The sequence below is a fragment of the Triticum aestivum genome, chromosome 2D, assembly GCF_018294505.1.
Source record: "Triticum aestivum cultivar Chinese Spring chromosome 2D, IWGSC CS RefSeq v2.1, whole genome shotgun sequence".
Classification (NCBI taxonomy): Eukaryota; Viridiplantae; Streptophyta; class Magnoliopsida; order Poales; family Poaceae; genus Triticum; species Triticum aestivum.
In genome coordinates this window covers 18,876,984-18,902,213 of record NC_057799.1, presented here as the reverse complement: position 1 = coordinate 18,902,213, position 25,230 = coordinate 18,876,984, and the positions used below count along the sequence as shown (strand labels likewise).

General features: G+C 44.7%; 2 protein-coding genes and 1 pseudogene across 2 annotated transcripts; 2 read left to right on the top strand and 1 right to left on the bottom strand.

Moving 5' to 3' along the window:
• Positions 1-1,068: 1,068 nt before the first annotated feature.
• LOC123048366 (cytosolic sulfotransferase 5) lies at positions 1,069-2,677 on the top strand. The gene has a single exon (XM_044471482.1). The coding sequence runs from the start codon at positions 1,121-1,123 to the stop codon at positions 2,189-2,191; it is 1,071 nt and encodes a 356-aa protein (XP_044327417.1). The 5' UTR covers positions 1,069-1,120; the 3' UTR covers positions 2,192-2,677.
• A 1,190-nt stretch (positions 2,678-3,867) lies between these two features.
• LOC123048365 (cytosolic sulfotransferase 5-like) lies at positions 3,868-4,520 on the top strand (annotated as a pseudogene).
• An 11,089-nt stretch (positions 4,521-15,609) lies between these two features.
• LOC123048364 (disease resistance protein Pik-2-like) lies at positions 15,610-16,586 on the bottom strand. The gene is made up of 2 exons (XM_044471481.1): positions 16,392-16,586; positions 15,610-16,293 (listed from the first exon to the last, which is right to left on the bottom strand). Exons 1-2 carry the CDS (start codon positions 16,584-16,586, stop codon positions 15,610-15,612), a joined length of 879 nt encoding a protein of 292 aa, XP_044327416.1.
• Between the last annotated feature and the right edge of the window lie 8,644 nt (positions 16,587-25,230).

Genomic DNA, 25,230 nt, shown 5'->3' with positions numbered 1-25,230 from the left:
CCAGATCGACCGTCAGTCAAAAATGAGCTCACTCACTCTCGTAGCTCACTCTTGGTCGGACCATGAGAAGTCCCAGTCATCGACCTAATAAAGCATCACGTCCAAAGTCTGTAACCGTCATCTATTTGTCCTTTGCAGTTGTGGTGCCCATCAGAAGCTCTTACGTCGGCCCGTCCTTTGGTATCCTGACCCCGACCCTTACAAACACAACCCCATGATCCACGATGTGTGGGATGGCCTCCTCATTGTGATGGATGCGTTGTCCAACCCTACTTTATCTTCAGACATCAGCGTGGAGATGCTTAACAAGCTTGTGACGTGTGGCGGTTCTGATGGCATCATTTTGTAGATGCTTTTTGTGATGTGGGATTACGAGGCAACGGTTTGGGCCTTAAGGTCTCGGGTTGATTCATCGGCATCGGAGGTGTCACCACAGCTTGATAGCTTGATTTAAAGGTGAGACGTCTAAGAGTGATTGCTATGCTCAACGAGCGTGTGAGTTGCTGATCGAGCTTTATGGGCGTGTTTCGCACTACGATATTGATGACAAGCCTCTAGGATTTTGTGGAATGCGACCAAGGCAAGGACAAGAACAACACGTGAATTACTCTGCATCGTTTCCGACAGAACAATACGGATGTACATAGACATGTTTTAGAATATTGATCCGTCTATTCTGTTTCGTATGTAGCTAGCCCGTATTGAAATCTCTAAAAAGACTTATATTTAGGAACGGAGGGAGTAATGTATTCTTGAAATCTTTGTCCTGTTTGTTGCATCCTTCTAGTGCTGTTCAATTATGCCATCTAAAGTTAATTAGTAGATGTACTTGGATATATATTTGGGTTGGGGTACAGTAGGATTATTTTCGGTGCAATCTCAAGGGACAATGTCACTTTGGAGTGCACGATCTGATTATTGCGAGTCGTTGGAGCATGCGTCACAACTCGATCGACGCTGGAGTGCTTCATTTTTATATATGTGCAGGGAGATGAGATGGAGTCAGACTAGCTAATTAGTTTAGGCGCCACGAGATCCTGCTCCCTCCATAAACTATAACGGCTCCATGTCGTCACCGCACCAACCGGCTTCTTCCCTACCCATTCATAGCCAACAAAAGATGGCCAGCTTCGCCTCCCCTCCCACACCAGCCATGGCCCAACCGGCAGCACCAGCAGCTCCACCGATGAGTTCACCAGAGCGCGCCACCGCCACCGAGAGTTCACCGGAAGACGCCCTATCCGGAGAGAGCCTCAAGGACTTCATATCCTCGCTCCCGTCAAGGGAGGGGTGGCCGCAGACGCTCATCCAGTACAAGGGCTACTGGTTCAAGCCGGGGATGCTGGAGGGGGTCCTGCGCACCAGACGAGCCTTCCTGCCCCGCGCAGACGACGTCGTCCTTGCCACGCAGCCCAAGTGCGGCACCACCTGGCTCAAGGCCCTCGCCTTCACCGTCGCCACGCGGTCCCGCCACGGCCTCGGCGCCGCCGACCACCCGCTCCTCACCCGCCACGCACAGCACCTCGTGCCGTTCATCGAGATCCCCGGCGCTGGCGGGGGACACGTCGACACCGACACGCTCCCGTCCCCGAGGCTCCTCGCAACGCACATGCCCATGTCGCTGCTCAGGCCGGAGACGCGGTCGCTGGGCTGCCGGGTCGTGTACCTGTGCCGGGACCCCAAGGACACGCTCGTCTCCAGGCTGCACTTCGAGAACAAGCTGGTGGCGCGGGCCGGCGGCGCCGGCCTGTCCATGGACGACGCCTACGACATGTTCTGCGAGGGGTTCTCGCCCTACGGCCCCTTCTGGGACCACTGCCTGGAGTACTGGGAGGAGAGCGTGGCTAGGCCGGACACAGTCCTCTTCCTCAAGTACGAGGAGATCAAGTCGGACCCGGCGCGGGTCGTGAGGAGGCTCGCGAGCTTCCTCGGCGTCCCGCTGACCGAGGAGGAGGAGAGGTCCGGCGTCGCGGAGGAGGTGGCGAGGATGTGCAGCTTCGAGACGCTCACTGGCCTGGAGGTGAACCAGGTCGGCGGCGTCAGCCATGGGAATAGAGTTCACGTTGATAACTCCGTGTTCTATAGAAAGGGAGAGGTTGGGGACTGGGCGAACCACATGAGCCGCGAGATGGGGGAGAAGCTCGACCGCATCGTCCAGGAGAAGCTCCAGGGCTCCGGGCTCGTGTTTTGAGCAAGAGCCATTTGTCATGTGTTCTGTTGTGCTTTCCACTCTGCTGCTCTATGTTGATTGTGGTTTAATTTCGGGAATAAGAATTAAACAGTCAAGCATATGGCCTCATCATAGGCTGGGATATCGATTCATTCACAGCTAGCTGCTGTGCAGCTGTGATTTTAGTGGTTGTATTTGTCTGAAAGAACGTAAACTGTATATTTACACACTGCGATAAATGCTTCTGGGATAGCAGGTGCAGGTTTACAGTGCGATAAAGTTATGTGCCGCATAATCCTATTATTGTATCAGTTTGTTCATTGAGGGGACAAAATTAGCACAAAATGCTGATTTCTTCAACTACAGTTTGATAGGGAGGTGCTAGGTCAAAAGATTATCTGAGAAAATCAAAAACCTGATCCCAGTGCGTACGTGGTGCAAGAAGATTACAAGTGTGTGAATTTTATCTGATACCAGTGTCAGACGTATACCATAAGCAAGCTGACATTTGAAAACCACGGGATTTTGTACAGAAAACAAATTAATAAGTAACCATTTGATACCAGCACCTTTTGTTCGCACACTTTTGCAGGATCTTTCAGCCAGTATGGATTTGGTTAAAAATGTTTTGATTCCCTCAACTGCTACCTGAGTTTAGATTTGGTCACTCAGCCTTGTCCTTTAACATTCTAAAACCATCCAGGGTTAAGTGGTTTCACAGATGACAGTGGCCTTGTTTCTGACAGACGGGGCTAAGTGGATTAAAAGTTCCTGGGTTGGTGCCGTTCATCCAGAGTTATGGGTATAATCAGTCCTATTCCCAGAAATACTGCATGTGATATATCTCAACACAACCAGAAAGAATATCCTAGAAAAATGTTTATGTCAGGATAATATCAAAAACTTCGCAGATCTAGAAGAAAAAGTAACCAAAGTGCGTAAATTGGTATTCAAGACAGTCGAAAAATAAGGTGAAAAGCAGGGACGACCTATATTTTTCCCAACAAAAGACTCCTATGAAGACGACTGTCAGATAGTACCATATAAATGAACACTACATTGCTACTTGTTACAGTAAAAGTAGGGTTATACCTGTATGAAACAAATACAAACATCAAGTATTTAGCAAGGACTGATATAAAGAGGCATTTAGTTTGGGCAGCTACAACAGTTTAATCAAGAGCACACGTGTGCAGCACGAAAAGATGCTCAAAATCAAGAGTTCATGAAGCATATGTGTCACAACATAAGCATTTGGAAAGAGCAGAAATAGTTTATGAAGCTGTACCAAGAAGAAACTGACATTGATCCAGACCCAGGGTTGACTATTTTGCTGCGGAGACTGGAAATAATAAATTAATCCAGATAGCAAAAACAGCAAAAATGAGTTATTACAGTCATGTGCACTTTCCAGCACGCAAGTGAAATGCTCCTAGGATAGCAGGCTTACAGTGAGAATATGATTATCAGATAAAATTATCATATAATTTTCTATCATATAATTCAATTCCCGAGCTTGAAGAATTGTTATTCTCCATAGCTGAAAAACATAGGAGAAAGGCTACATCCCATGTATTAAATTAAATCGAATTACTAGTGGCAGCGTCAAGGTATATATTCTTCTGGTGATGTTTTGTGATGGACTGACACACTTGTTGAACTAAATTCATATATAGTCTGACGAAACTGAAACTCCAAAATTGCATATGCCCATGTCGCTGCTCCCGCCGGAGACGCGGCCGCTCGGCTGCCGGGTGGTGTACCTGTGCCGGGACCCCAAACACAACGCTCGTCTCCAGGCTGCACTTCAAGAACAAGCTGGCGGCGCGGCGGCGCCGGCCCGTCCATGGACGACGCCTTCGGCATGTTCTGCGAAGGGTGCTCGCCCTACGGCCCCTTCTGGGACCACTACCTCGAGTACTGGGAGGAGAGCGTGGCGAGGCCAGACACCGTCCTCTTCCTCAAGTATGAGGAGATCAAGTCGGACCCGGCGCGGGTTGTGAGGAGGCTCGCGAGGTTCCTCGGCGTCCCGCTGACCGAGGAGGAGGAGGGCTCCGGCGTCGCGGAGGAGGTGGCGAGGCTGTGCAGCTTCGAGACCCTCACCGGCCTGGAGGTGAACCAGGTCGGCGGCGTCAGTCACGGGAATAAAGTTCACGTTGATAACTCTGTGTTCTATAGAAAGGGAGAGGTAGGGGACTGGGTGAACCACATGAGCCGTGAGATGGGGGAGAAGCTCGACCGTATCGTCCAGCAGAAGCTCCAGGGGTGGGCATATAAAACGATGACCGAAGTACCGAACCGAACTAACCGTGACCGAACCCGAAGGCACCGAAACCGAATTCTTTCGTAAATTCGGCCAGCCAATCCGGAAAACCGAACTTCCTTCGATCAATTCGGGAGTACGTATTGAGTAACCGAATACACCGAAGAAATCGATCGACTCTTGAGAAACCCACGTAGCCACAGCCCACACAGCCCAACTACTGGGCCTGGAGAGCGATAAATCTTTCTCGCAATTCCGCATGGCACCTCGACCCACGAGGCCACGACCGTAACCTAGCCGCCGCTCGCTACTCTCTCCACCGCCGCCCCCTACCTTCTACTTCTACCCATCCCCGCAGCCGGCGGCGTGCTCCACATCCACCTCTCGGCCTCTCCACCGCGGTGCTGCTGCTCGTGAAGATGGAAGATGACCGGCGAGGCGCCGACCATCTCCTCAACTGAAGCCCGATGTGCAGATTCGAGATGTATGTGACGGACGGTGGAAAGACGAGAGCGGGGAGGCGCACGGTCTCACAGATTTGGGGATCTAATTTTCAAGAGCAGGGGCAGATATGGATGAGGTAACGGAGGCATCGCATGAATTGCTGCTTGTAATTAGAGTGTATTTTTCCTATAATCGATATTCGGCGATGTAATATCTGTTGGCCGCCTGGATCTCTGTTGCTTGCACAATTTTCTTTTTGTCAGTTGTGCTCGAGACTGATTCTGTTTTGTTTTTGAGCCAAATCTCAAGTCTGGCGTTGTTCGGTCATAACCGAGACCGGAACCGAAGTCTACAGTACCGAAACTCTCGGTTAGTATTTTTCTAGGAAACCGTTTGGTCAACAAAATCTGGAAACCGAATCTTTAGACAACCCGAAGCACCGAACCGATCGGTTCGGGGGAACCGAATGCCCAGCCCTAGCTCCAGGGGTCAGGGCTTGTGTTTTGAGCAAGTGTCATCTGTTATCTGTTGTGTTTTCCTTTCCACTCTGCTTCTTCTTGTTGGGAAGAGCCCTATGTTGATTAATTGTGGTTTTATTTTGGGAATAAGAATAAAACATTTCAGCATATGGCCTCATCATAGGCTGGGATATCGATTCATTCACATCTAGCTGCTGTGCAACTGTGATTTTAGTGTTCTGTATTTCATATTAAAGAGTGTAAATGCTCCTGGGCGATGAAGTGATGTGCCACATAATCCTATTATTTTATCAGTTTGTTCATTGAGGGGACAAAATTAGCAAAAAATGCTGGTTTCTTCAACAACAATTTGATTGGTGCTAGGTCAAAAGATTGTCCGAGAAAAACGATAATGTCAGAGAAAATTAGAACAAAGAAAGGCTAAAAGATAATATGATCGAAAGTAAGGATAGGACACCGAGGAAAACAAGCACAGAAAATATGCTTATATATATGCCCTGAAACTATAAGATCAAGAGTAGAATATGCTTATCTCAAGGCAAAGCCCTGAAACTATAAGATCAAGAGTAGAATATGCTTATCTCAAGGCAAATACTATCATCTAATTTGCTAGTAGTATATATCCAACTACAATTGGGATTACAATCTATAGACTTAAAGCAAAAAAGGTAAATCGTGCTAGAGGACATATGTCGCTTGGGGCTCGCCATCCACAACGTACGTAAACTGCGACTATTGTCTAAAACAAAAAAAAAGGTAAATCGCAACTTGATCTGTTTACTGAACTAGCGGATTACCGTCCCATAGGACAGGCAGTCGGTCTCTTTACTGAACGTAATCAACATGATAGCTTCACCCATCCATCGTATTTCTGACTGAATCCCACTTACCTTGAGAATCAATAACTCTACGGTCCACGATATAGTTAACTGGAACTTTCTGAGGCATAATAACAAATGATAAATAAAATTCCACCGGGAGAAGGTAAGGTCGTACAGTCTTTAAGCTCTAAAATTACCATGTTCCACAGTAGCCAAAAGATAGAGGTTCCAAATAATCACTCGAAAGTCTAAAACAAAGAGGTTCCCTCACAAGCCGTGGATAACATTCCATCAAGGAGAAAAAGAAGAGAGCTAATATTGTTAGGAGTGAAATAAACAGAACAGAGCATGTAGGCGCCACCGGGGCGTGGAACGAACTCACAAAAACTAATCTATGCACACGCATCGGCTCGAGGGAGAGTGTAGACCCCAAGTTCCAGCACACCCGTCATCAACTATTGGTTCTTGCAGCGCCTCCAGCCTCCAGGGTTCATGCCTACAGCTGCATGCTGTTTCGTGAGAAAAGATGGGTCGATTTCTTGTGATCACACGTGTGGCATCATATTTTTCATAAAACAACAAAGAAACGAATGCCAGCCAGGTTCTAGAAATGTACCTGCCAGCAAGATGCTTAGGCAGCTTCCGGCCGTAGTTGATCTTCCATGGGTTGGGCTATCGTAGATTGATCTTCCGTAGGTTGACCTTCTAAGGTGACTCTAGGATGATTTTGGTGTTCCCTGGCCACAGCCATTACTGTGTTCACCAGAGATTGAACAATTGAGCCGAAGAACTCAACCTCTCTTAGTTTCAGAAGGTCATTAATGCCTGAAATGCCTCTGCTGGGAACCTTCACTATTGACAATGTGAGCCTCTCAAGATTAGTTGTGCCCCCGCAAAAGCTGATCTCCTCGGAGAAATTTGACGGATTATCGAGGACCAGTTGCTTCAGCTGTGGAAATCGATCCGGTTCAAAGCACAATCGAGTTTCTGTGGATTCTATTCCCGATGCATATATCTTGAATGAAAGAAGACCGGGAAGCTTCCCTAGGACCTCTATCAACTCAGCGCCAAAGTAAGTCTCTCGAATTGACACACTGGCCAAGTCACTGAGCGATGAAAACCAGTTTGGCGGCAAACTTACTCGTCCGCACAAGTGTAGGCTGTGAAGAAAGAGAGGTGGGGATATATAATCATTTGTGGGCTGACATGCTAGTTTTAATCGCTGAATCGATAGGTATCGAAGGGAGCTGCTTAGCTTATTCAAGGACTTGACGAAGGTCTCCCACCTGCTTGTATCCTCCACTGCCTCATGGCTGACCACGTAAAGCCTGGTTAACTGAGACAAGTCCCCCAGCTCATCCATTGAACGGAAGCTTTTGTTGATATCTATGGTAGAAATCCTCTGCAGGGCACACATATTCTGTAATCCGCGAGGTAGCTTCACTCCAGTTAACAGATGCTTAACACTTCGTGACCTTGTATAGTACTGATAACTGCCTGTCATTAGGTGCTTCAGATTTTGGAGCTTAGTGATGCCTCTGGGAAATTCAGCCACAGATGTTCCCCTTACATCCAATGTCACCAATTCTTTCAGTTTCCCTACTGCATTTGGAACTTCGGATATGGATGTGCTTCTAAGACTCAGGTAGCTCAGCAAAGACAGTTTGCAAATGTCCTTCAAATCTTGATTGCTTAACCATAGACATCCTTCGAGGTCTAGAACCCTTAAAAGAGTAAAGCCTGAAAAAGTGATGGCTGCTGGTTTTTGAGTGCTGCCAATAATTGTCAAAGAACGGGTATGGGTCAAGTATTGACTGGTGAAGCCTTTATTCTCCATGGTGCCACCGGGATGGATGGAGAGCCGCCGGATCTTGTCATGGCCAGCTGTAATGTTGTCTTCCGAACTCCCTAGGAACGACATGAAGTTTTCTTGGACTGATTTGGAGGTTATAACTTCCATCATTATGTCATGAATCTTGCAGCTCTTGACCTTGCCGGTGTCTGAAATCACTCCAGGGGTGACCAGGCTTCTACTGATGAACTCGTCGAAATAATTCTGACCAATCTCTTCCAAACTCAGCCCACGCATGGCAGCGATGAAGCCTTCGGCTGCCCAGCGCCTAATCAGAGGCCCTCTTTTGATCTCATAATCCTCGGGGAAAGCACACAGGTACAAGAAGCATGCTTTCAAATTGTAGGGCAGGTCATTGTAGCTAAGGGTAAGTATCCGGCCCATTGCCTCTAAAGTGGGGTTTGTCTCTAGTTCAGGACCCAGCCTACGACATACCTTTTGCCAATCTGCGGGTATCTTGTTTTCCCTCTGAGCAAGCATACGACCTATGCTTACTATGACTAGAGGCAAACCATTGCACTTTTTTAATATAGCTGTGGAGACTTCCTGCAGTCTGTCCGGACATTCGTCGGACTCAAACACTATCCTGAAGAATAGCTTCTCTGAATCTTCCGGCTCCAAGTGCTTCATCTCATAGATTTGGTCATGGGTGGAGCAGTTTCTTGCAACATCGTGAGTGCGTGTAGTAACTATGATTCTGCTTTGTTTTTCATTCTTGGGAAAATACTCATTCAGATACTTCCATGCTGCTGGCGTCCACACATCATCAAGAACGATTAAGTACCTAAAAATAAAACAAAAAATAGTAAGCTAACAAAACCATGGGGTACAGCCTCCTTCTCGAAAAAGGAAAAAAAATAGCTACTATCATAAACCCTTATCACACTCTGTTTTGCTATATTCTTACAAACAATCAAGTGCACTGGCAGTTCTATTAGCGGATCAAACCCCAAATGCCTTCCTAAAATATCATAAAATAATTCTTTTTATAACATTTCAAATCAAAATTCTATTATGGATAGTACCAGCAGAGTATTTGCGGCCAGATTTGTCTTATATCAATATTCTACGCGTGGATTCACTGTTAACTGGCATATACGTTCCTATAATACAGTCCGTGCATACGCTCCCATAGAATTGAAATTGACATACCGGTGGGGGAGAAAAGAAACGTACATGCCCCATGTAAAACGTTGCATATATGAAGAGTAAGATAAGTGATATACATCTAAAAAAAGATCCCCGATGGCCCGATCCAATCTGCTCTCTCCCTCCCTCCTGATAGGGCTACGACCGTCGCCGCCCCTCTGCTCGGCGTCGCCGGAGCACCGCGGGGCAAAGCCCAGGCAACAGATGATGGGGCGGCATGGCCTTCTTCGTGGCTCCGAGACGGGGATGCGATGGAGATTCGTGTGGGTGTCCTGCTTCGATGTGTGCGTCGTCTGGCGTCGGTGGCGCGGCGATGAGGATTCTTCTACCGTCGGCAGCTCATCCAGGTAGGCGGTCGTTCCAGGCAGTGACTCCACTGCAGCTCCGGTTATGGACGGTTTCCTGGTGGCAGGGGCGTCTACATGGGGCGTGCTGGATGACGGTGGAGGAGGATCTGGTGGACCAGCCGGTGATGGGTGTGAGTTTGCCAGCGAAAGCTTGGTTCGGGCTCTGTCGAAACCACTGGTGGCGGGGCCTGTGGGCGTCGTTACATCGTTGGAGGCGTCGTGGGGATATTCGTGCTCCTTGTGTGCCCCGGGGAAAACCCCAGATTCAGATTCCGGATTGGATGATGGCGAGGTTCCTGCGTTGTCACCCCCATGGGGGCATCGTCTTGGGGTTGTACATGGGCAGGAGGGCCAAGTGTCTGGCTTCGGTGGCTGGGCACAGGTCTCTGCATGCTTCTTTTGTGTAGTGATCAAGGTGGAGTGGTGTGCCATCTACAGTTTCAACACAGTGAGTCTTGGTGGCAAGGTGCAGCGGGGTCTTGGGCGCTGGATACCATTTGATTGGAGAGCATAAAACGGTTACGCTGTCTGGCGTCGTGGTGACGTCGACTGCAGAAGGGTCTGGCAAGGACAATACATCGATTACTTCTGAAGATGGAATGGTGGAAGATGACGACGACAAATTGAGAGTCTGCTAGATCCTCATGGTCTTAATGCCTAGTGGAGCTCCACGCGCAACGTCTCCATGAATGCCCTTGTCCATTGGTTTGCCAATAAGATGGACTGGCCGATGAACCTGATAGGTGGGTAAACCACCTGGTGATTATTCCCCGACTGGTATCCACTCCGACTAGGCTGCCAACCCCTGCTGTTGTTATTTGGACCTTAGCACCAATGGGCATGGGCTCTTCGTTGGCTCTTAATTATGTCAGCCTACACGGTAGGGATACCCTCGTCAACATACAACCTACCTTTATAGGAGGTAGGATACCAAGATGTCACACCCCTTGGGACACCACTTCTCAACTTTGACCTGATCATTCAAGACGTCAACATGACACCCCACGTCAGCGACACCCCGTTTCCCCGACCCCAATGGTTTGCCTTATGGCGTTAGGCTGGTCATAGTTGTGAGTAACTCATGACCCTAGTATATGTTACTATCTTCATAGTATAAAGTATTATCTATGTTATACTATCTATACAGTGTATCAGTTTTGCAAGTTTGAGTTGGGACATTGAAATGCATTTTTTGCCGTTTCATCTGACGGCCTAAAGCACTGGAATTCGTGGCTACTGTAGCACATAGTGTTTGCACCAGTCACCCAGCCCAGTACTACCTCCGTCCTGGTTTATTTGTCCCCTTTAGATTTTATGCTAAATTTTGACCTTATATTTAACTAATAAAATGTTAATGCATAAAATAATAACGTTGAAAACTATATAATTTGGACCTTAGGTTTAACTAATAAAATGTTAATACAAACTCAACAATATAATTTTTGGTGACATGTATTATTATTATTTTAGTTAAATTTATGGTCAAAGTTTGGCACAAAATACTAGAAAGATCAATAAACTAGTACGGAGGTAGTATATGTCTATTTTATTTGGCTAGGGACCCAACTGAGCGAAAATCCAAATCGGTGCCCAGGCTCATCTGCTCCCGGTCAGAAAAAAGTTCAAAACAAATACTAAAAAATTTAAAAAATCCAAAAAAAATTGTGTGGTAGATAATTTGATGCGTGAGGTCCGCTCCAAATTCAACCCATTTGGACATTTGAGTAGCTCTATGCAAAAAAGACAAATCGGGTCAAAACAGTTCGTGAACAGTAAACTTTTTTATAGACCCGGTTTTGTCTTTTTTGCACAGAGCTGCTCAAATGTCCAAACAAGGTTAATTTTGGAGCGGACCTCACGCATCAAATTATCTACCACATAATTTTTTTTGGAATTTTTTGAATTTGGTTTGTATTTGTTTTGAATTTTTCCATGAGCCCGGGTGCAGATTAGCCGCTCTCCCCAACTGAGCCACTACACCATAGTTGCATCCCCCGGAGGCGTTCAATTCTTTTTACCAAAGCAGATCCCGGAAGAGTTGGGTCCGTACTACTAAAGTCTGACAGGCGGCCAGAAATTTGAATGAAAAACTGTAAAAGTAAACAAGTCAAACCAGTGTGTCGTGCACATACATGACTTCGCTGACTCACGTGTGCATTTTTTGGTGGAAAGTTGTAGTAAATGTCAGATTAAAACATATCTACCCAGGTTTGTTTAAATTATACTCCCTTCGGTCCTTTTGAGTCCGCATATAGATTTTGTCCAAAGTCAAAGTATCTCTACTTTGACTAAACTTATAGAAAAATATTAACATTCACAATGCCAAGTCAACATTGTTAGATTCATTATGAAATGTAGTTTTATAGTATACATATTTAATATTGTAAATGTTGATAGTTTTTAATCTAAGTTTGGTTAAACTTTGCAAAGTTTGACTTGAGACAAACCTAATATGCGGAGTAAAAAGGACCGGAGGGAGTACGTTCTTTGCATGTGATAGAGTGATATTTACTGCATATGAATACGAGAACCTTTCTTGTGCTAATTGCATAATTCCAGGTATTTCTTTCGTCTTTTGTACATGCATAAGGTTGATGTGTCTTGAATCATTTCTCTGGGAACTCCATGATTTATTTTCCTTGACCAAAATGACTCTATAATGTAACCGACATGTGCATTCCGCGTGCATACATACTAGTAGTAGTATCATAAATGCCTTCATTCATTAGCTTGTAAAATCATATTTTCTTGGTGACCTTTATATGATGATAACATAATATGTTACCACCACCATCTCTTTTCTCGTTTAATACTATGACATGTACACTAATATGTCTCGTTGACTTTGCACGAGTATGCATGTTTCCACATATGTTACTCCCACTGTGACTAGTCTTAGAAATGTTTGGCATTGGGAACCAAAGCGAACCCAATAGAGGCACACATTCTTCTCTGCCAGACACTCAATCGGGGAGATGGGGATAGTGGGAATCTTTCCCTCCCATGACCATTTGACCAAGCACGACCTACGCGGCGCCACAACTTGTGCCCCAACATCCAATCACTACAGTGCGGACAAGAAGGAGGCACCAAACAAAACATGTCTCCAGGAAAAACCCGAGACCCACTAGCCACAAGCGCTCACACTCGTCCTCATATGCCACACATCTCTCGGGCACATCTAAGCCAAGGACGCCGATGGCGTGGCCCCAATGGGCCAGAAGTCGGGGCCCAGGAGACTAGAATTTCGAGTGTCACAATCTAAGACCTTGCTTCAGAACATAAATGAAAGATGTTTCCCCCGATGGGTCACTAGCTGGAAGCGACTCGCTCGGGTCTCATGGGCGCCATTCAAAGCTCTAGCCGGGTGCCTACATGTGACGGATAACCACTGAGTTGCCGTGTCTCCTTTTTTTATCTTTCCTTTGCATGAATTCAAATAATCCATCCCGACCTACCAATAGGTAGATCATGCGGTACTCCGGGGCAGCGGCGGAGCCAGAAAAATTGGATAAGGGGGGCCGAGTATTGTTAAATCTTGTTGGGGCGGGCCAATCCATCAAAAACCACCATTTTAGTAGGAAAAGATCACAGTTACTATTCATACTAGGCCTAAGTCAGTGATGTTAGGGGGGGGGGGCAGGGCCCTGTCTGGCACCCCTATCTCCGCCATTGCTCTGGGGGCTACTTATGGGGATACGACACACATGTACCACCAGGAAGACAAGGGGCTAGCTAATCAACCCTAGCGGTCAGAGTCAGCCACTCATGCCCATGGGCCAGCTTAGCACCAGAACTGATTGAGAGGCAAGGTCACAACAAATGACTGGCGTGTGACATGATCTAGTTCGACCCATAGTTGGGAGCCCACCAGTCTAACCCAGGCCATCTAACCCTAGCTAGCTCAGTCAAGTATATAAAGCAAACTAGGGCCCTCTCGGAAGGAATCCAAGATATTCTAGAACCACCTAGCACTAGGGTTTCTCCTACCCATCTTGTTTCTCGGCCACCCCCATAGCCAGGAACTCATAACACAAGAAACTACTCTCATGTGATCCTCTTGCTCGCCGACAAGCACTCGGACAATATAACCACCACAGGGAGTAGGATGTTACATTTTCCGGGAGGGCCTGGACCTGGGTAAATTGCATGTCTCTGTGCGCTACCATCATTATCCGCCACTCATATCTACCTTCGAACAAATCTTCGATCACTCGTCGCTACTGCCGGCCTTGGAACACCGGCGACTGAAGTACATTAGTTCTAGGGGAGAGGAGTGTGCAAAATGAATCAAATTGGAAAAAATTATCGAAGAGGGTGAAGCTGATTGAAAAACGAATAAAGAAGTTCCAAACTGCAGTAATATTTTGCTTTATCTTCGTTGTAAATTTTCAGGGCGTGCCTGTTAGAGTAATTTTGAGAGATGCTCGTTTTGAATAAAAACCTTTGCGTGCGTCACGTGGCTTAGTTACTTGGAAGTCAGCCAACATGTACCTGTGAAGGTAGAGTTAATTGGCAGTATGTGTATAGCTTTCCGAGGGAAGAAAGAAAGGCGATCCTGCAGCCGCCGCCAGAGGGCCGTGCCGCCGTCCTCTGGCGGCTCACTCCCGCTAACGACCTCAGTTATTGGTGGTGAGGGCGGTCGCCGGTTTCATGCATATGAACTGTTTTAGGCTTTAGTTGTTTAAAGTTTTAGGCTATTCATCGTCTTGACTTCGGCGGCGGCGATGACGGCGATGAATAAAGAATTTTCATATCCTTTTCCGATGAGGCAATCTTGGCTATATTTGGGTTAGATTTGAAAACCAGTATTTTCATGCAAGAATGGCATGGCGGCAGCGACTTCCTCGTGGTGGACTTGTGTCGTCGGGCTCCGCCATTGTGGCCGCGTTTGCTCTAGCGCCGGCGCGGAACTTGGGAGGTAGTGCAGGAGTGGATGCAGATTCTGGTATGCATCAGCGACATCTGAAAGTTGGTGGATCGTGTGCTTGGTTTGTGGTTCGTGGCAGGCAGGTATGGTTTTCTTCTCCGACGTCTTAGTCATGCGGGGATGCTAGATCTGGAGTTCGATGGCGTGTCCGGAGTGTTGCCCTGGTCCAATTCGTTCAACGGCAATGTCTTCGTCTTTGGTGAGCCACCTTGGAGGTCCGCAAAGTTGCATATCAGTGATGGAGCCGCGTCAAGCTCGGGTGAGGAGGTGAACCGTCTTTTGTTTTCGTTGGTGGCTGCTATAGTGATGCCAGAGGTAGATGATGGGCATTGGTGTGAAGCTCACGGGATTCTTCGATCTTGATTGTATTTCTCTTTCTTGTCTGGCGTTCCTTTGTGCAAAGGCTAGCATTCTGCTGTGTTTTCAGTTTTGTCAGATCCGTGTCTACGTATACTATGATCTTTATGATTTATCAACGAAACACGTATTACCATGCAAAAGAAAGGTTGAGTACTATTAGTCTAGTTCAAGTTTATGCAAGGTTTAGGTCCAGTTCTTTTGGTGCCTTCTAGAATAAGCTGGGAACCTCCCGGCTTTTTGTAGAAACACAACGAAAAATATTTTTTTAGGAGCCTATCAAATTTTTTGGTTGGGCTTCTAGAAAAGCTGGGCAAGGACATCTTATTCTAAAAGCAAAAAGGCCAAAAAAGAACGGGCTCTTAGTGTCAGAGTTTGTAGGACTAGGCATTGTTATTGTATCACGGTGTTTATGGCTCAAGTGAGTAGCTTGGTTGTGTATATATGTACACATAAAGGTTGCACAGTGTAGTTGTACTATGAAAAGGGAGAAAAACCGAAGAGAAATAAAAGGAAAAAAGGGACATGACAAGGGCCCCTGGCTATAAAAGTTTTTATGTGTGTGCGTGTTCCTCGATTTTGATGTGATTGATCCGTGGGCGAAATCCAACGTTATCATCTAGATGTGACATAGACATCTAAGTTGATATCATCATCTTTTTTTAGAGATGCAAGTACACAAAGATTAAAAAGATATGCAAATATACAAAGCATGAATTTTTTCTATCAAACATGTAGTATCCTATCGCTCGCAGTTGCAGCAAACAGTTAAATATTTAATTCAACATATTATATTCTTACCTCTTATCCGTCAAGTGTTTTGTGTACTTATCGGGGAATTCAGTTATGCCCCAGGTTTTGATTCCTCGGAGGGGATGGTTATCGTCAGAGGTTCCCGCCGGTACAACCACAAGCTGCTTCAGCAGGGATTCCAGAAGGGACCGCAGATCGTAGGTCTGGGATACAGCGACGAAAGCGCGGCACTGGATGTCGCGCAGCTCCGGGCTGTTGTAGACGGCGGTGGCGAGGGTGGTCTTGCCGAGGCCACCGAATCCGACGATGGACACCACCCGGCGAGGTGCCTCGCCGCATTTCAGCAGGCCGACCACCTCATTTGTCCTGCCGTCCAGCCCGACGAGGCCTGACCCGCCGCCGAGCTCAGATGGAAGCAAGCGGCGCAGATTGTAGCCGGAGGAGTGGAGCGATTTGCTCGAGCTGCGAGGACCAGCTCCTGCCGCATCTTCTAGCCTGTACCTGACCCGCCGGTCGCTCACGCCCTTGGCGCGAGACTGAAGCCCCGTGATCTCGGCGGCCAGCTTAGCCCGCAACCCCATCGTTCGCAGGAGGCTGATTATCCTGCCAAGGTAGCTCGCTAGTCCTGGATCATCTCCGGGATGCTGGCCGAGATGACGGCAGAATTTGTCGATGCAGTCCTCCGCGTCGAACGCCACCTCCCTCACTTGTTTCATCCAGATCCTCGTCTGCAAATACGCACGCACGGCAAGCGATTAACTCCGGAATTCATTAGGAGAGGTCATTTGTCATTCAAAATTTCAAATACTCGGACCATATTAATTACCTGCTGGCTGTGGTCGTCGCGATCAGCCAGGTCGCGGAGGCAGCCGGTCATGCTCTCCAGTTCGTCCTTGAGCTCCTGGATCTCCTCACGTACGCCGCTGAGGAGCGCGTACTTGGTGGCAAGGATGTTTCCAAGCTTCCCCAAGAGGATCCGCACGGCGCCCTGGGAGGCGCTCACCACCAGCGCGGTCTCCATGACCGAGCAATTTGCCCGCAACACCTGAAATGGAAAATCCAGTCTTGGACTCCGGACAACGGAAAAAGATACCTAAATGATTCTTCGCAGTTAGGGAGTACTCACCTGTATTGGATTGCGAAGAGATAAACTGCTGTTGTTGGCTGGCTCACTCAGTTTTTGAGGTCTTCCCGTCTAGGATCCGCGGCTTCTAGACCCGGAGGCCGGAGTAGAGAGCAGAGAGAGTCAACCTGCCGAGCGAAAGTCGCTGCACCACGGATCAAAGGCTGACATCTCAACGATCAAGACAATAACTCGCTCGAACCAGCAAGGAACAAGCACAAACATTTAAGATCAACCAGGGCTGGGAAGAGAAACCATACCTTTGTTGAGGAAATCAAAACCAGAATTACTAGCTGGAGCAACTGCTCAAGTCGCGCACTTTTGAGGTATTTCTAAGAGAGCAGATGGACGGAGGAAGACCAAGTAAGAGGCGTGTGAAAGGTGAGAATGTCCACGACAGCATGCAGCGCCAGACCTTGGATGGGGGTAGCCATGGAGAAAAAAAAAGGATGACGTTTACGCAGAAAATAAAAAGAAAAGGATGATGGGAGGAGGAAGAATGACAATGGTACGTGGGTCCAGACGCTAGGATGCGTGCGAAATGGTGGGTTGGTTGTTGCACCAGCTTCGACCCAAAGCAATCATTGTCCATACAAAAATTGGGTCCATCTAGCTCTCATCTATTTTTTTTGTTTTTGTCTTGTCTGATGTTTTTTTTTAATACAGTACAGACGCAAGCGTTCATATACACACGCATACACTCACCTCTATAAACACACACACGCACACCCTATCCCTATGAGCACCTCCGATAGACTGAGACGGTATATCATCTTGAAATTTACGAAGTCACTGTAGGCACCTCGTCATCGACGCGAACGTCTCCCCCCACTGAATGCGCATCGCTGAAAATCCTGAAATAAATACAGGAATAAATGCGAGCACCAGGACTTGAACCCTGGTGGGCTGGGGATACCACTGTCCCTCCAATCATCCAATCACAAGTTGGTTCGCTTGTCTGATGTGTTTTTTTTCCGGCCTGTGATTTTTGTGACGTTGCGGTCTTTTAAGCTTATTGACATAGTGCATTTTTCACTCTCGTCGAGTAGCTGATGTAGACGGCAAAGGTTTTGGGTACCGGTTTCCCACTGCCCCTGTTAAATAGGCCTAGCAAAAGAAATATTTTTTGGAAAAATAATAATTTAAATTCTCAAAGCGTAGATAAATACAGAACCATCTCTCATCCAACGTAATTCTTCAGTGTCGTAGTGGTTAAACCGGTCTGTACGCATATGGTGATTAGACTCAGCTGGTACTCAACCCCATATGTGAGGTTTGACATCCGGTCGTGCATATTTTTGTTTTCTTAACTTAAGTTGGCGAAATTTGCAAAAAGAAAAGCAGCCAGTAGGCTTGAACATGTGACCTAGCCGCTGTTGTTACAACATGTTAGCGCCCAACAACCTAGCATGTAGATTCTGAACAACAAGAGTTCAATACAAATATATCTTGCTAAAAATGAATTCAAAATAATGTTTGAAATATTTTGAGTGATATTTGGTGGTATCCACGGTAACCGTGAATCCGGTACCCCCTGTGTAAAATATCTTGGTTGGGTAGCTAAAACCTTGGTATAAGCTCCTGCTCTATGCCTTGTGAAAAGTCTTCTTCCCTATTTAACTACTCCACGTCTCCACCCATAAGTCTCATTAGAATTTGTTAGTTATTACTTGTTACAACTTCAAATATAGTATATGTTAGGTGTATGGTACATCTAATTTATCAGATGTTAATTATAAAGTTCATATCAGCATTCCAAAGGATAACATTTATCTAAGTTGATCTCTTACCGCGTCAAGGCTAAATACAAGTCATGGATTTTACATTCTTTGTATCGGTAGTGGATAGTTGCATGCGCATTTCGTCGATCGTAGTTGCTAGCTCATTAGGCATTGTACAATGGAAGGTTCTTAGGGAGGTGTTTAGAGAAATAAACCAGATTTTCTCTAAGCACGGATGCTTATTTTTAGAGGGTGGATGCCTAATTGGGCACCCCTCATATGGAAATAAGCATTTGTGCTTAAGAAACACTTGGGTTATTTCTCTAAGCACCTTCCATTGTACAAGGCCTTACAGCGTATGCTTTAGCATTGTCTGGAAAGAACTATAACTGGTTGTACATGTTTCAGAAATATATAGAAAAGTGTGTATTACACACTGCTTAGAGGTGTTATTTTGCACCTCGTGGAAAAACACAAAAAAAATGGAACAATGCATGGATGCCTCCTCCCCCTTTTCTGTCTTCTCCTATGTGTTGTTGGTTGTTTTGTGTGGTCTGTACTTGCTGTGAGTACGTCACCATCTAAGCATTTATTTATTTTTGCTATGACCATCTAAGCATATTGACGTACTGCTATTTTCTCTCGCCAACTAGCTGGTGTACATGCCAAGGTTATGGGTACCAAGCAAACAAATCAGATACCGGGTGGTTTCTATGTTTATCGCTGCCCCTGTTAAATAGGCCTCTCAAGCCAATATTTTTTTGGAAATAAATAATTTAGAAGCTAAAAATGTAAAAAAAAAATACAGGACCATAACTCATCGAAGATAATTCTTGAAGTGTTGTAATGGCTAAACTCATTCACTATTCAACCGCACGTCCGAGGTTCAACTTCCTGGTTGTGCATTGTTTTTCTGTTTTCTCGACATAAGTCGATGAAATGTGCAAAACATAAAGCAGCTATTAGGGATCAAACCTGTGACCTGACCACTGACGTTATAACAGTTTAGCGCCCAACAACCTAGCATATAGATTCTGTACAAGAAGAGTTCAATACAAATATTTCATATGCTAAAAATGAATTTAAAATGTTGCTTAAAATAATTTGAGTGATATTTGGTGGTATCCACGGTAACCGTGAATCCAGTACCCCTGTGTAAAATATCTTGGTTGGGTAGCTAAAACCTTGGTACAAGCTCCTCCTCTACACCTTGTGAGTAGTCTTCTTCCCAATTTAACAACTCCACCCATAAGTCTCATTAGAATTTGTCTGTTACTTGTTACAACTTCAAATATAGTATATGTTAGGTGTATGGTAAATGCAAGTTGTCAGATGTTAACTATAAAGTTCATCTCAGCATTCCAAAGGATAACAATTATCTAAGTTGATCTCTTACCGTGTCAAGGCTAAATACAAGTCATGGATTTTGTATTCTTTGTATCGGGAGTGGATAGTTGCATGCGCATTATATTTTGAAAAACTTGAATTTAAATTCTCAAAGTGTAGATAAATACATGATCTCTTACCATGCCAAGGCCAAATACATGTCATGCTTTTAATATTCCTGTTTACGGGAGTTGATAGTTGCTACCACATTGCGTTAATCGCAGTTGCGAGCGCATTGCGGTGTGTGACGTTGTGTGTTAGGATAGACATGTTTGGTTGTGCAAGTTTAACAAAACAGAACTAGGAAAACATTTATATTAGCCCACTGATAATATGTCACTCAGGGCTATTATCTTGGCTGGCTCACTCAGTTTTTGAGGTCTTCCCGTCTAGGATCCGCGGCTTATAGACCCGGAGGCTGGAGTAGAGAGCAGAGAGAGTCAACCTGCCGAGCGAAAGTCGCTGCACCACGGATCAAAGGCTGACATCTCAACGATCAAGACAATAACTCGCTCGAACCAGCAAGGAACAAGCACAAAAATTTAAGATCAACCAGGGCTGGGAAGAGAAACCATACCTTTGTTGAGGAAATTAAAACCAGAATTACTAGCTGGAGCAACTGCTCAAGTCGCGCACTTTTGAGGTATTTCTGAGAGAGAAGATGGACGGAGGAAGACCAAGTAAGAGGCGTGTGAAAGGTGAGAATGTCCACGACAGCATGCAGCGCCAGACCTTGGAGGGGGGTAGCCATGGAGAAAAAAAAAGGATGACGTTTAGGTAGAAAATAAAAAGAAAAGGATGATGGGAGGAGGAAGAATGACAATGGTTCATGGGTCCAGACGCTAGGATGCGTGCGAAATGGTGGGTTGGTTGTTGCACCAGCTTCGACCCAAAGCAATCATTGTCCATACAAAAATTGGGTCCATCTAGCTCTCATCTATTTTTTTTGTCTTGTCTGGTGTTTTTTTTTTCGGCCTGTGATTCTTGTGACTTTGCGGTCTTTTAAGCTTATTGACATAGTGCATTTTTCACTCTCGCCGAGTAGCTGATGTAGACGGCAAAGGTTTTGGGTACCGGTTTCCCACTGCCCGTGTTAAATAGGCCTAGCAAAAGAAATCATTTTTCAGAAAAATAATAATTTAAATTCTCAAAGCGTAGATAAATACATAACCATCTCTCATCCAACGATAATTCTTCGAGTGTCGTAGTGGTTAATCCGGTCTGTACGCAACCACACGTCTGAAGTTTGACTTCCTGATCATGCATTCTTTTTTTCTGTTTTGTCGACTAAGTCGACGAAATGTGCAAAAAGCAACAGCCTTGTATACAGATTGTCCAAGAAGTGTTCAATACCGATATATCATATGCTAAAATGATTGAATCCAAAATATTGTTTGAAATATTTTGAGCGGTATTTGGCGGAATCCATGGTAGCCACCAATTCTGGTACCCCTTGGTAAAATTTCTTAGTTGGATAGCCAAAACTTTGGCACAAGCTCCTGCTCTTGTTCCCCCATAAATAGGCCTCTTACGCAAACATTGTTTTTTTAACGTGAATTTAAACGCCAAAACTGTTGATAAGTAAAGGACGATCTCTCATACAACGTAATTATTCGAGTGCTGTGGTGATTAGACCCAGTCGGTACTCAACCACATATGTGAGGTTTGAGATCCCGGTCATGCATAATTTTGTTTTCTTAACTTAAGTTGGCGAAATTTGCAAAAAGAAAAGCAGCCAGTAGGCCTGAACATGTGACCTAGCCGCTGTTGTTACAAAATGTTAGCGCCCAACAACCTAGCATGTAGATTCGGAACAACAAGAGTTCAATACAAATATATCATATGCTAAAATATTGTTTGAAATATTTTGAGTGATATTTGGTGGTATCCGCGGTAACCGCGAATCCGGTACCCCCTGTGTAAAATATCTTGGTTGGGTAGCTAAAACCTTGGTATAAGCTCCTTCTCTACGCCTTGTGAAAAGTCTTCTTCCCTATTTAACTACTCCCCCCATAAGTCTCATTAGAATTTGTCAGTTACTTGTTACAACTCCAAATATAGTATACGTTAGGTGTATGGTACATGCAAGTTGTCAGATGTTAACTATAAAGTTCATATCAGCATTCCAAAGGATAACGGTTATCTAAGTTGATCTCTTACCGCGTCAACGCTCAATACAAGTCATGGATTTTATATTCTTTGTATCAGGAGTGGATAGTTGCATGCGCATTTTGTCGATCGTAGTTGCTAGCTCGTTAGGCATTGTACAATAGAAGGTTCTTAGGGAGGTGCTTAGAGAAATAAACCAGATTTTCTCTAAGCACATATGCTTATTTTTAGAGGGTGGATGCCTAATTAGGCACCCCTCATATGGAAATAAGCACTTGTGCTTAAGAAAAACTCGGTTTATTTCTCTAAGCACCTTTTATTGTACAAGACCTTACAGCGTATGCTTTAGCATTGTCTGGAAAGACCTATAGCTGGTTGTGCATGTTTCTAAAATATATAGGAAAGGGTGTATTACACACTGCTTAGAGGTGTTATTTTGCATCTCATGGAAAAACACAAAAAATAAATAAAATGGAACAATGCTACAGGGGCAGCTGTCCCTTCCAGCGTGGATACCTCCTCCCCCTTTTCTGTCTTCTCCTATGTGTTGTTGGTTGTTTTGTGTGGTCTGTACTAGCTGTGAGTACGTCACCATCTAAGAATATTGACGTAGTGCTATTTTCTCTCGCCAACTAGCTGGTGTACATGCCAAGGTTCTGGGTACCAAGCAAACAAATCAGATACCGGGTGGTTTTTATGTTTCTCGCTGTCCCCGGTAAATAGGCCTCTCAACCCAATATTTTTTTGGAAATAAATAATTTAAAAGCTAAAAGTGTAAAAAATACAGGATCATCTCTCATCGAAGATAATTCTTGAAGTGTTGTAATGTCTAAACTCATTCACTACTCAACCGCACGTCCGAGGTTCAACTTCCTGGTTGTGCATTTTTTTTATGTTTTCTCGACATAAGTCAATGAAATGTGCAAAATATAAAGCAGCTATTAGGGGTCAAACCTGTGACCTGACCACTGACGTTATAACAGGTTAGCACCCAACAACCTAGCATATAGATTCTTTTTTTGCGGATCTAGCATATAGATTCTGTACAAGAAGAGTTCAATACAAATATTTCATATGCTAAAAATGAATTTAAAATATTGCTTGAAATAATTTGAGTGATATTTGGTGGTATCCACGGTAACCGTGAATCCAGTTCCCCTGTGTAAAATATCTTGGTTGGGTAGCTAAAACCTTGGTACAAGCTCCTGCTCTACACCTTGTGAATAGTCTTCTTCCCAATTTAACAACTCCACCCATAAGTCTCATTAGAATTTGTCAGTTACTTGTTACAACTTCAAATATAGTATATGTTAGGTGTATGGTACATGCAAGTTGTCAGATGTTAACTATAAAGTTCATATCAGCATTCCAAAGGATAACAATTATCTAAGTTGATCTCTTACCGCGTCAGGGCTAAATACAAGTCATGGATTTTGTATTCTTTGTATCGGGAGTGGATAGTTGCATGCGCATTTTATTTTGATAAACTTGAATTTAAATTCTCAAGGTGTAGATAAATACAGGACCATCTCTCATCCAAGGTAATTCTTGGAGTGCGGTAGTGGTTAAATCGAGTCGGTACTCAACTACGTGTCCGAGCTTTGACTTCCTGGTCGTTCATTCTTTTTCTTCTAGTTTTCTCGACTTTAGTAGCCAAAACATGCAAAAAAGAAAAGCATCTTGAAGGGGCCGAACCTGCGACATGATAGCTGATGTTACAACAGGTTAGCGTCCAACATCTTATCATGTAGATTATGTACAAGAATAGTTCAATACCAATATATCATATGCTAAAAAAATAATTTAAAATATTGTCTGAAAAATTTCCAGAGGCATTTAACTAATTCCACGGTAACCGTGAACGCCGGTTCCCCTAGGTCCGGTTCCCCTAGGTAAAATTTCTTGGTTGGATTGCCAAGACCATGGTATAGGCTCCTGCTCGGGCAATGTGTTGTGATAAGCGTTAATCCCTATTTAACTACTCCACCAATCACTCGCATTAGTATTAGTCTGTTACATGTTACAAGTTCAAATATAGTATATGATGTGTGTATGGTACATGCAAGTTGTCAGATGTTAACTAAAATGATCATGTCAGCATTCCAAGCATATAATTATCTAAGTTGATCTCTTATAATGTCAAGGCCAAATACATGTCATGCTTTTAATATTCCTGTTTACGGGAGTTGATAGTTGCTACCACATTGCATTAATCGCAGTTGCGAGGGCATTGCGGCGTGTGACATTGCGTGTTAGGATAGACATGTTTGGTTGCAAGTTTAACAAAACAGAACTAGGAAAACATTTATATTAGTCCACTGATAATATGTCACTCAGGGCTATTATCTTGCATACAGTAAAAAGACGAAAATATTAAAAATGAAAATTGAAACAATGTTACCAGGGCAGCTGGTACCTCCTCCCCATTTTTTTGTCTTGTCCTCTATGTTGTTGGTTGTTTTGTTTGTTCTGTGCTGCCTGTGAGTCTGCCATCATCTAAGCATATTGACATAGCACTGTTTTCTCTCACCAGCTAGCTAATGTACATGCAAAAGTTTCGTGTAGCGGGCAAAAAAAAGCAGATACCTCGAGAGCGCGGTCCGTAACGTTTGCGAGCGTTTTGAGAGTCGGCGTTGGATACGCCCTTATTGCATATGCATGGCCGCATAATGATATAATCCCTCCCTTGTAATATATCTTGAAATCTTTGTCCTGGTTTGTTGCATCTTCTTAGAGTTCAGTTCAATTATGTCATCTAATTAACTAACTAGTAGATGTAATTGGATATATATTTTGGTTGGGATACAGTAGAATTTTTTTGGCTGCAATCTCAAGGGACATGGGACACTGGTATAGGATCTAGCCTTAGGTGAGACCAATGAGATCATTTTTTTTTAATACAAAACATCTTCAAAAATTCTGAAAATATTTGCAGACACACATCCATGTAAGTATGATTTACAGCTTCAAAAAGTTTCAGCTCCTAACTGAATCTACACTTGTAGAAACGAAAAAGACAAAATCGGATGTGAATAGTCAAATACTATTCATGCAAAGCTGGCACTATTCACTGTTGAATTTATCATTTTTTATCTCTTACTGTAAATTGGTTTTTGAACGGATTTTTATTTTGGAGTTGTAGGCATACACCATAGGTATGTTGTCAGATAATTTTAGAATTTTTTGAGTTGCCTAAGTATGATTATTTTGGGTTGATCTTACCATCTCACCTGAAGGCTAGATTCTATTATAGTCTCCCCACTTTGGAGTGCAGGATCTGATTACTGCGAGAGCATGCGTCACAACTGGAGTGCTTCATTTTTATA

What these genes read in the sequence shown, in the direction of transcription:
- LOC123048366 (XM_044471482.1), top strand. Translation starts at nt 1,121, where the DNA reads ATGGCCAGCTTCGCCTCCCCTCCCACACCAGCCATGGCCCAACCGGCA.
- LOC123048364 (XM_044471481.1), bottom strand. Translation starts at nt 16,586, where the DNA reads ATGGAGACCGCGCTGGTGGTGAGCGCCTCCCAGGGCGCCGTGCGGATC. An exon ending in GCGACGACCACAGCCAGCAG is followed by an intron (nt 16,294 to 16,391) that starts GTAATTAATATG and finishes GCGTATTTGCAG; the next exon opens with ACGAGGATCTGGATGAAACA.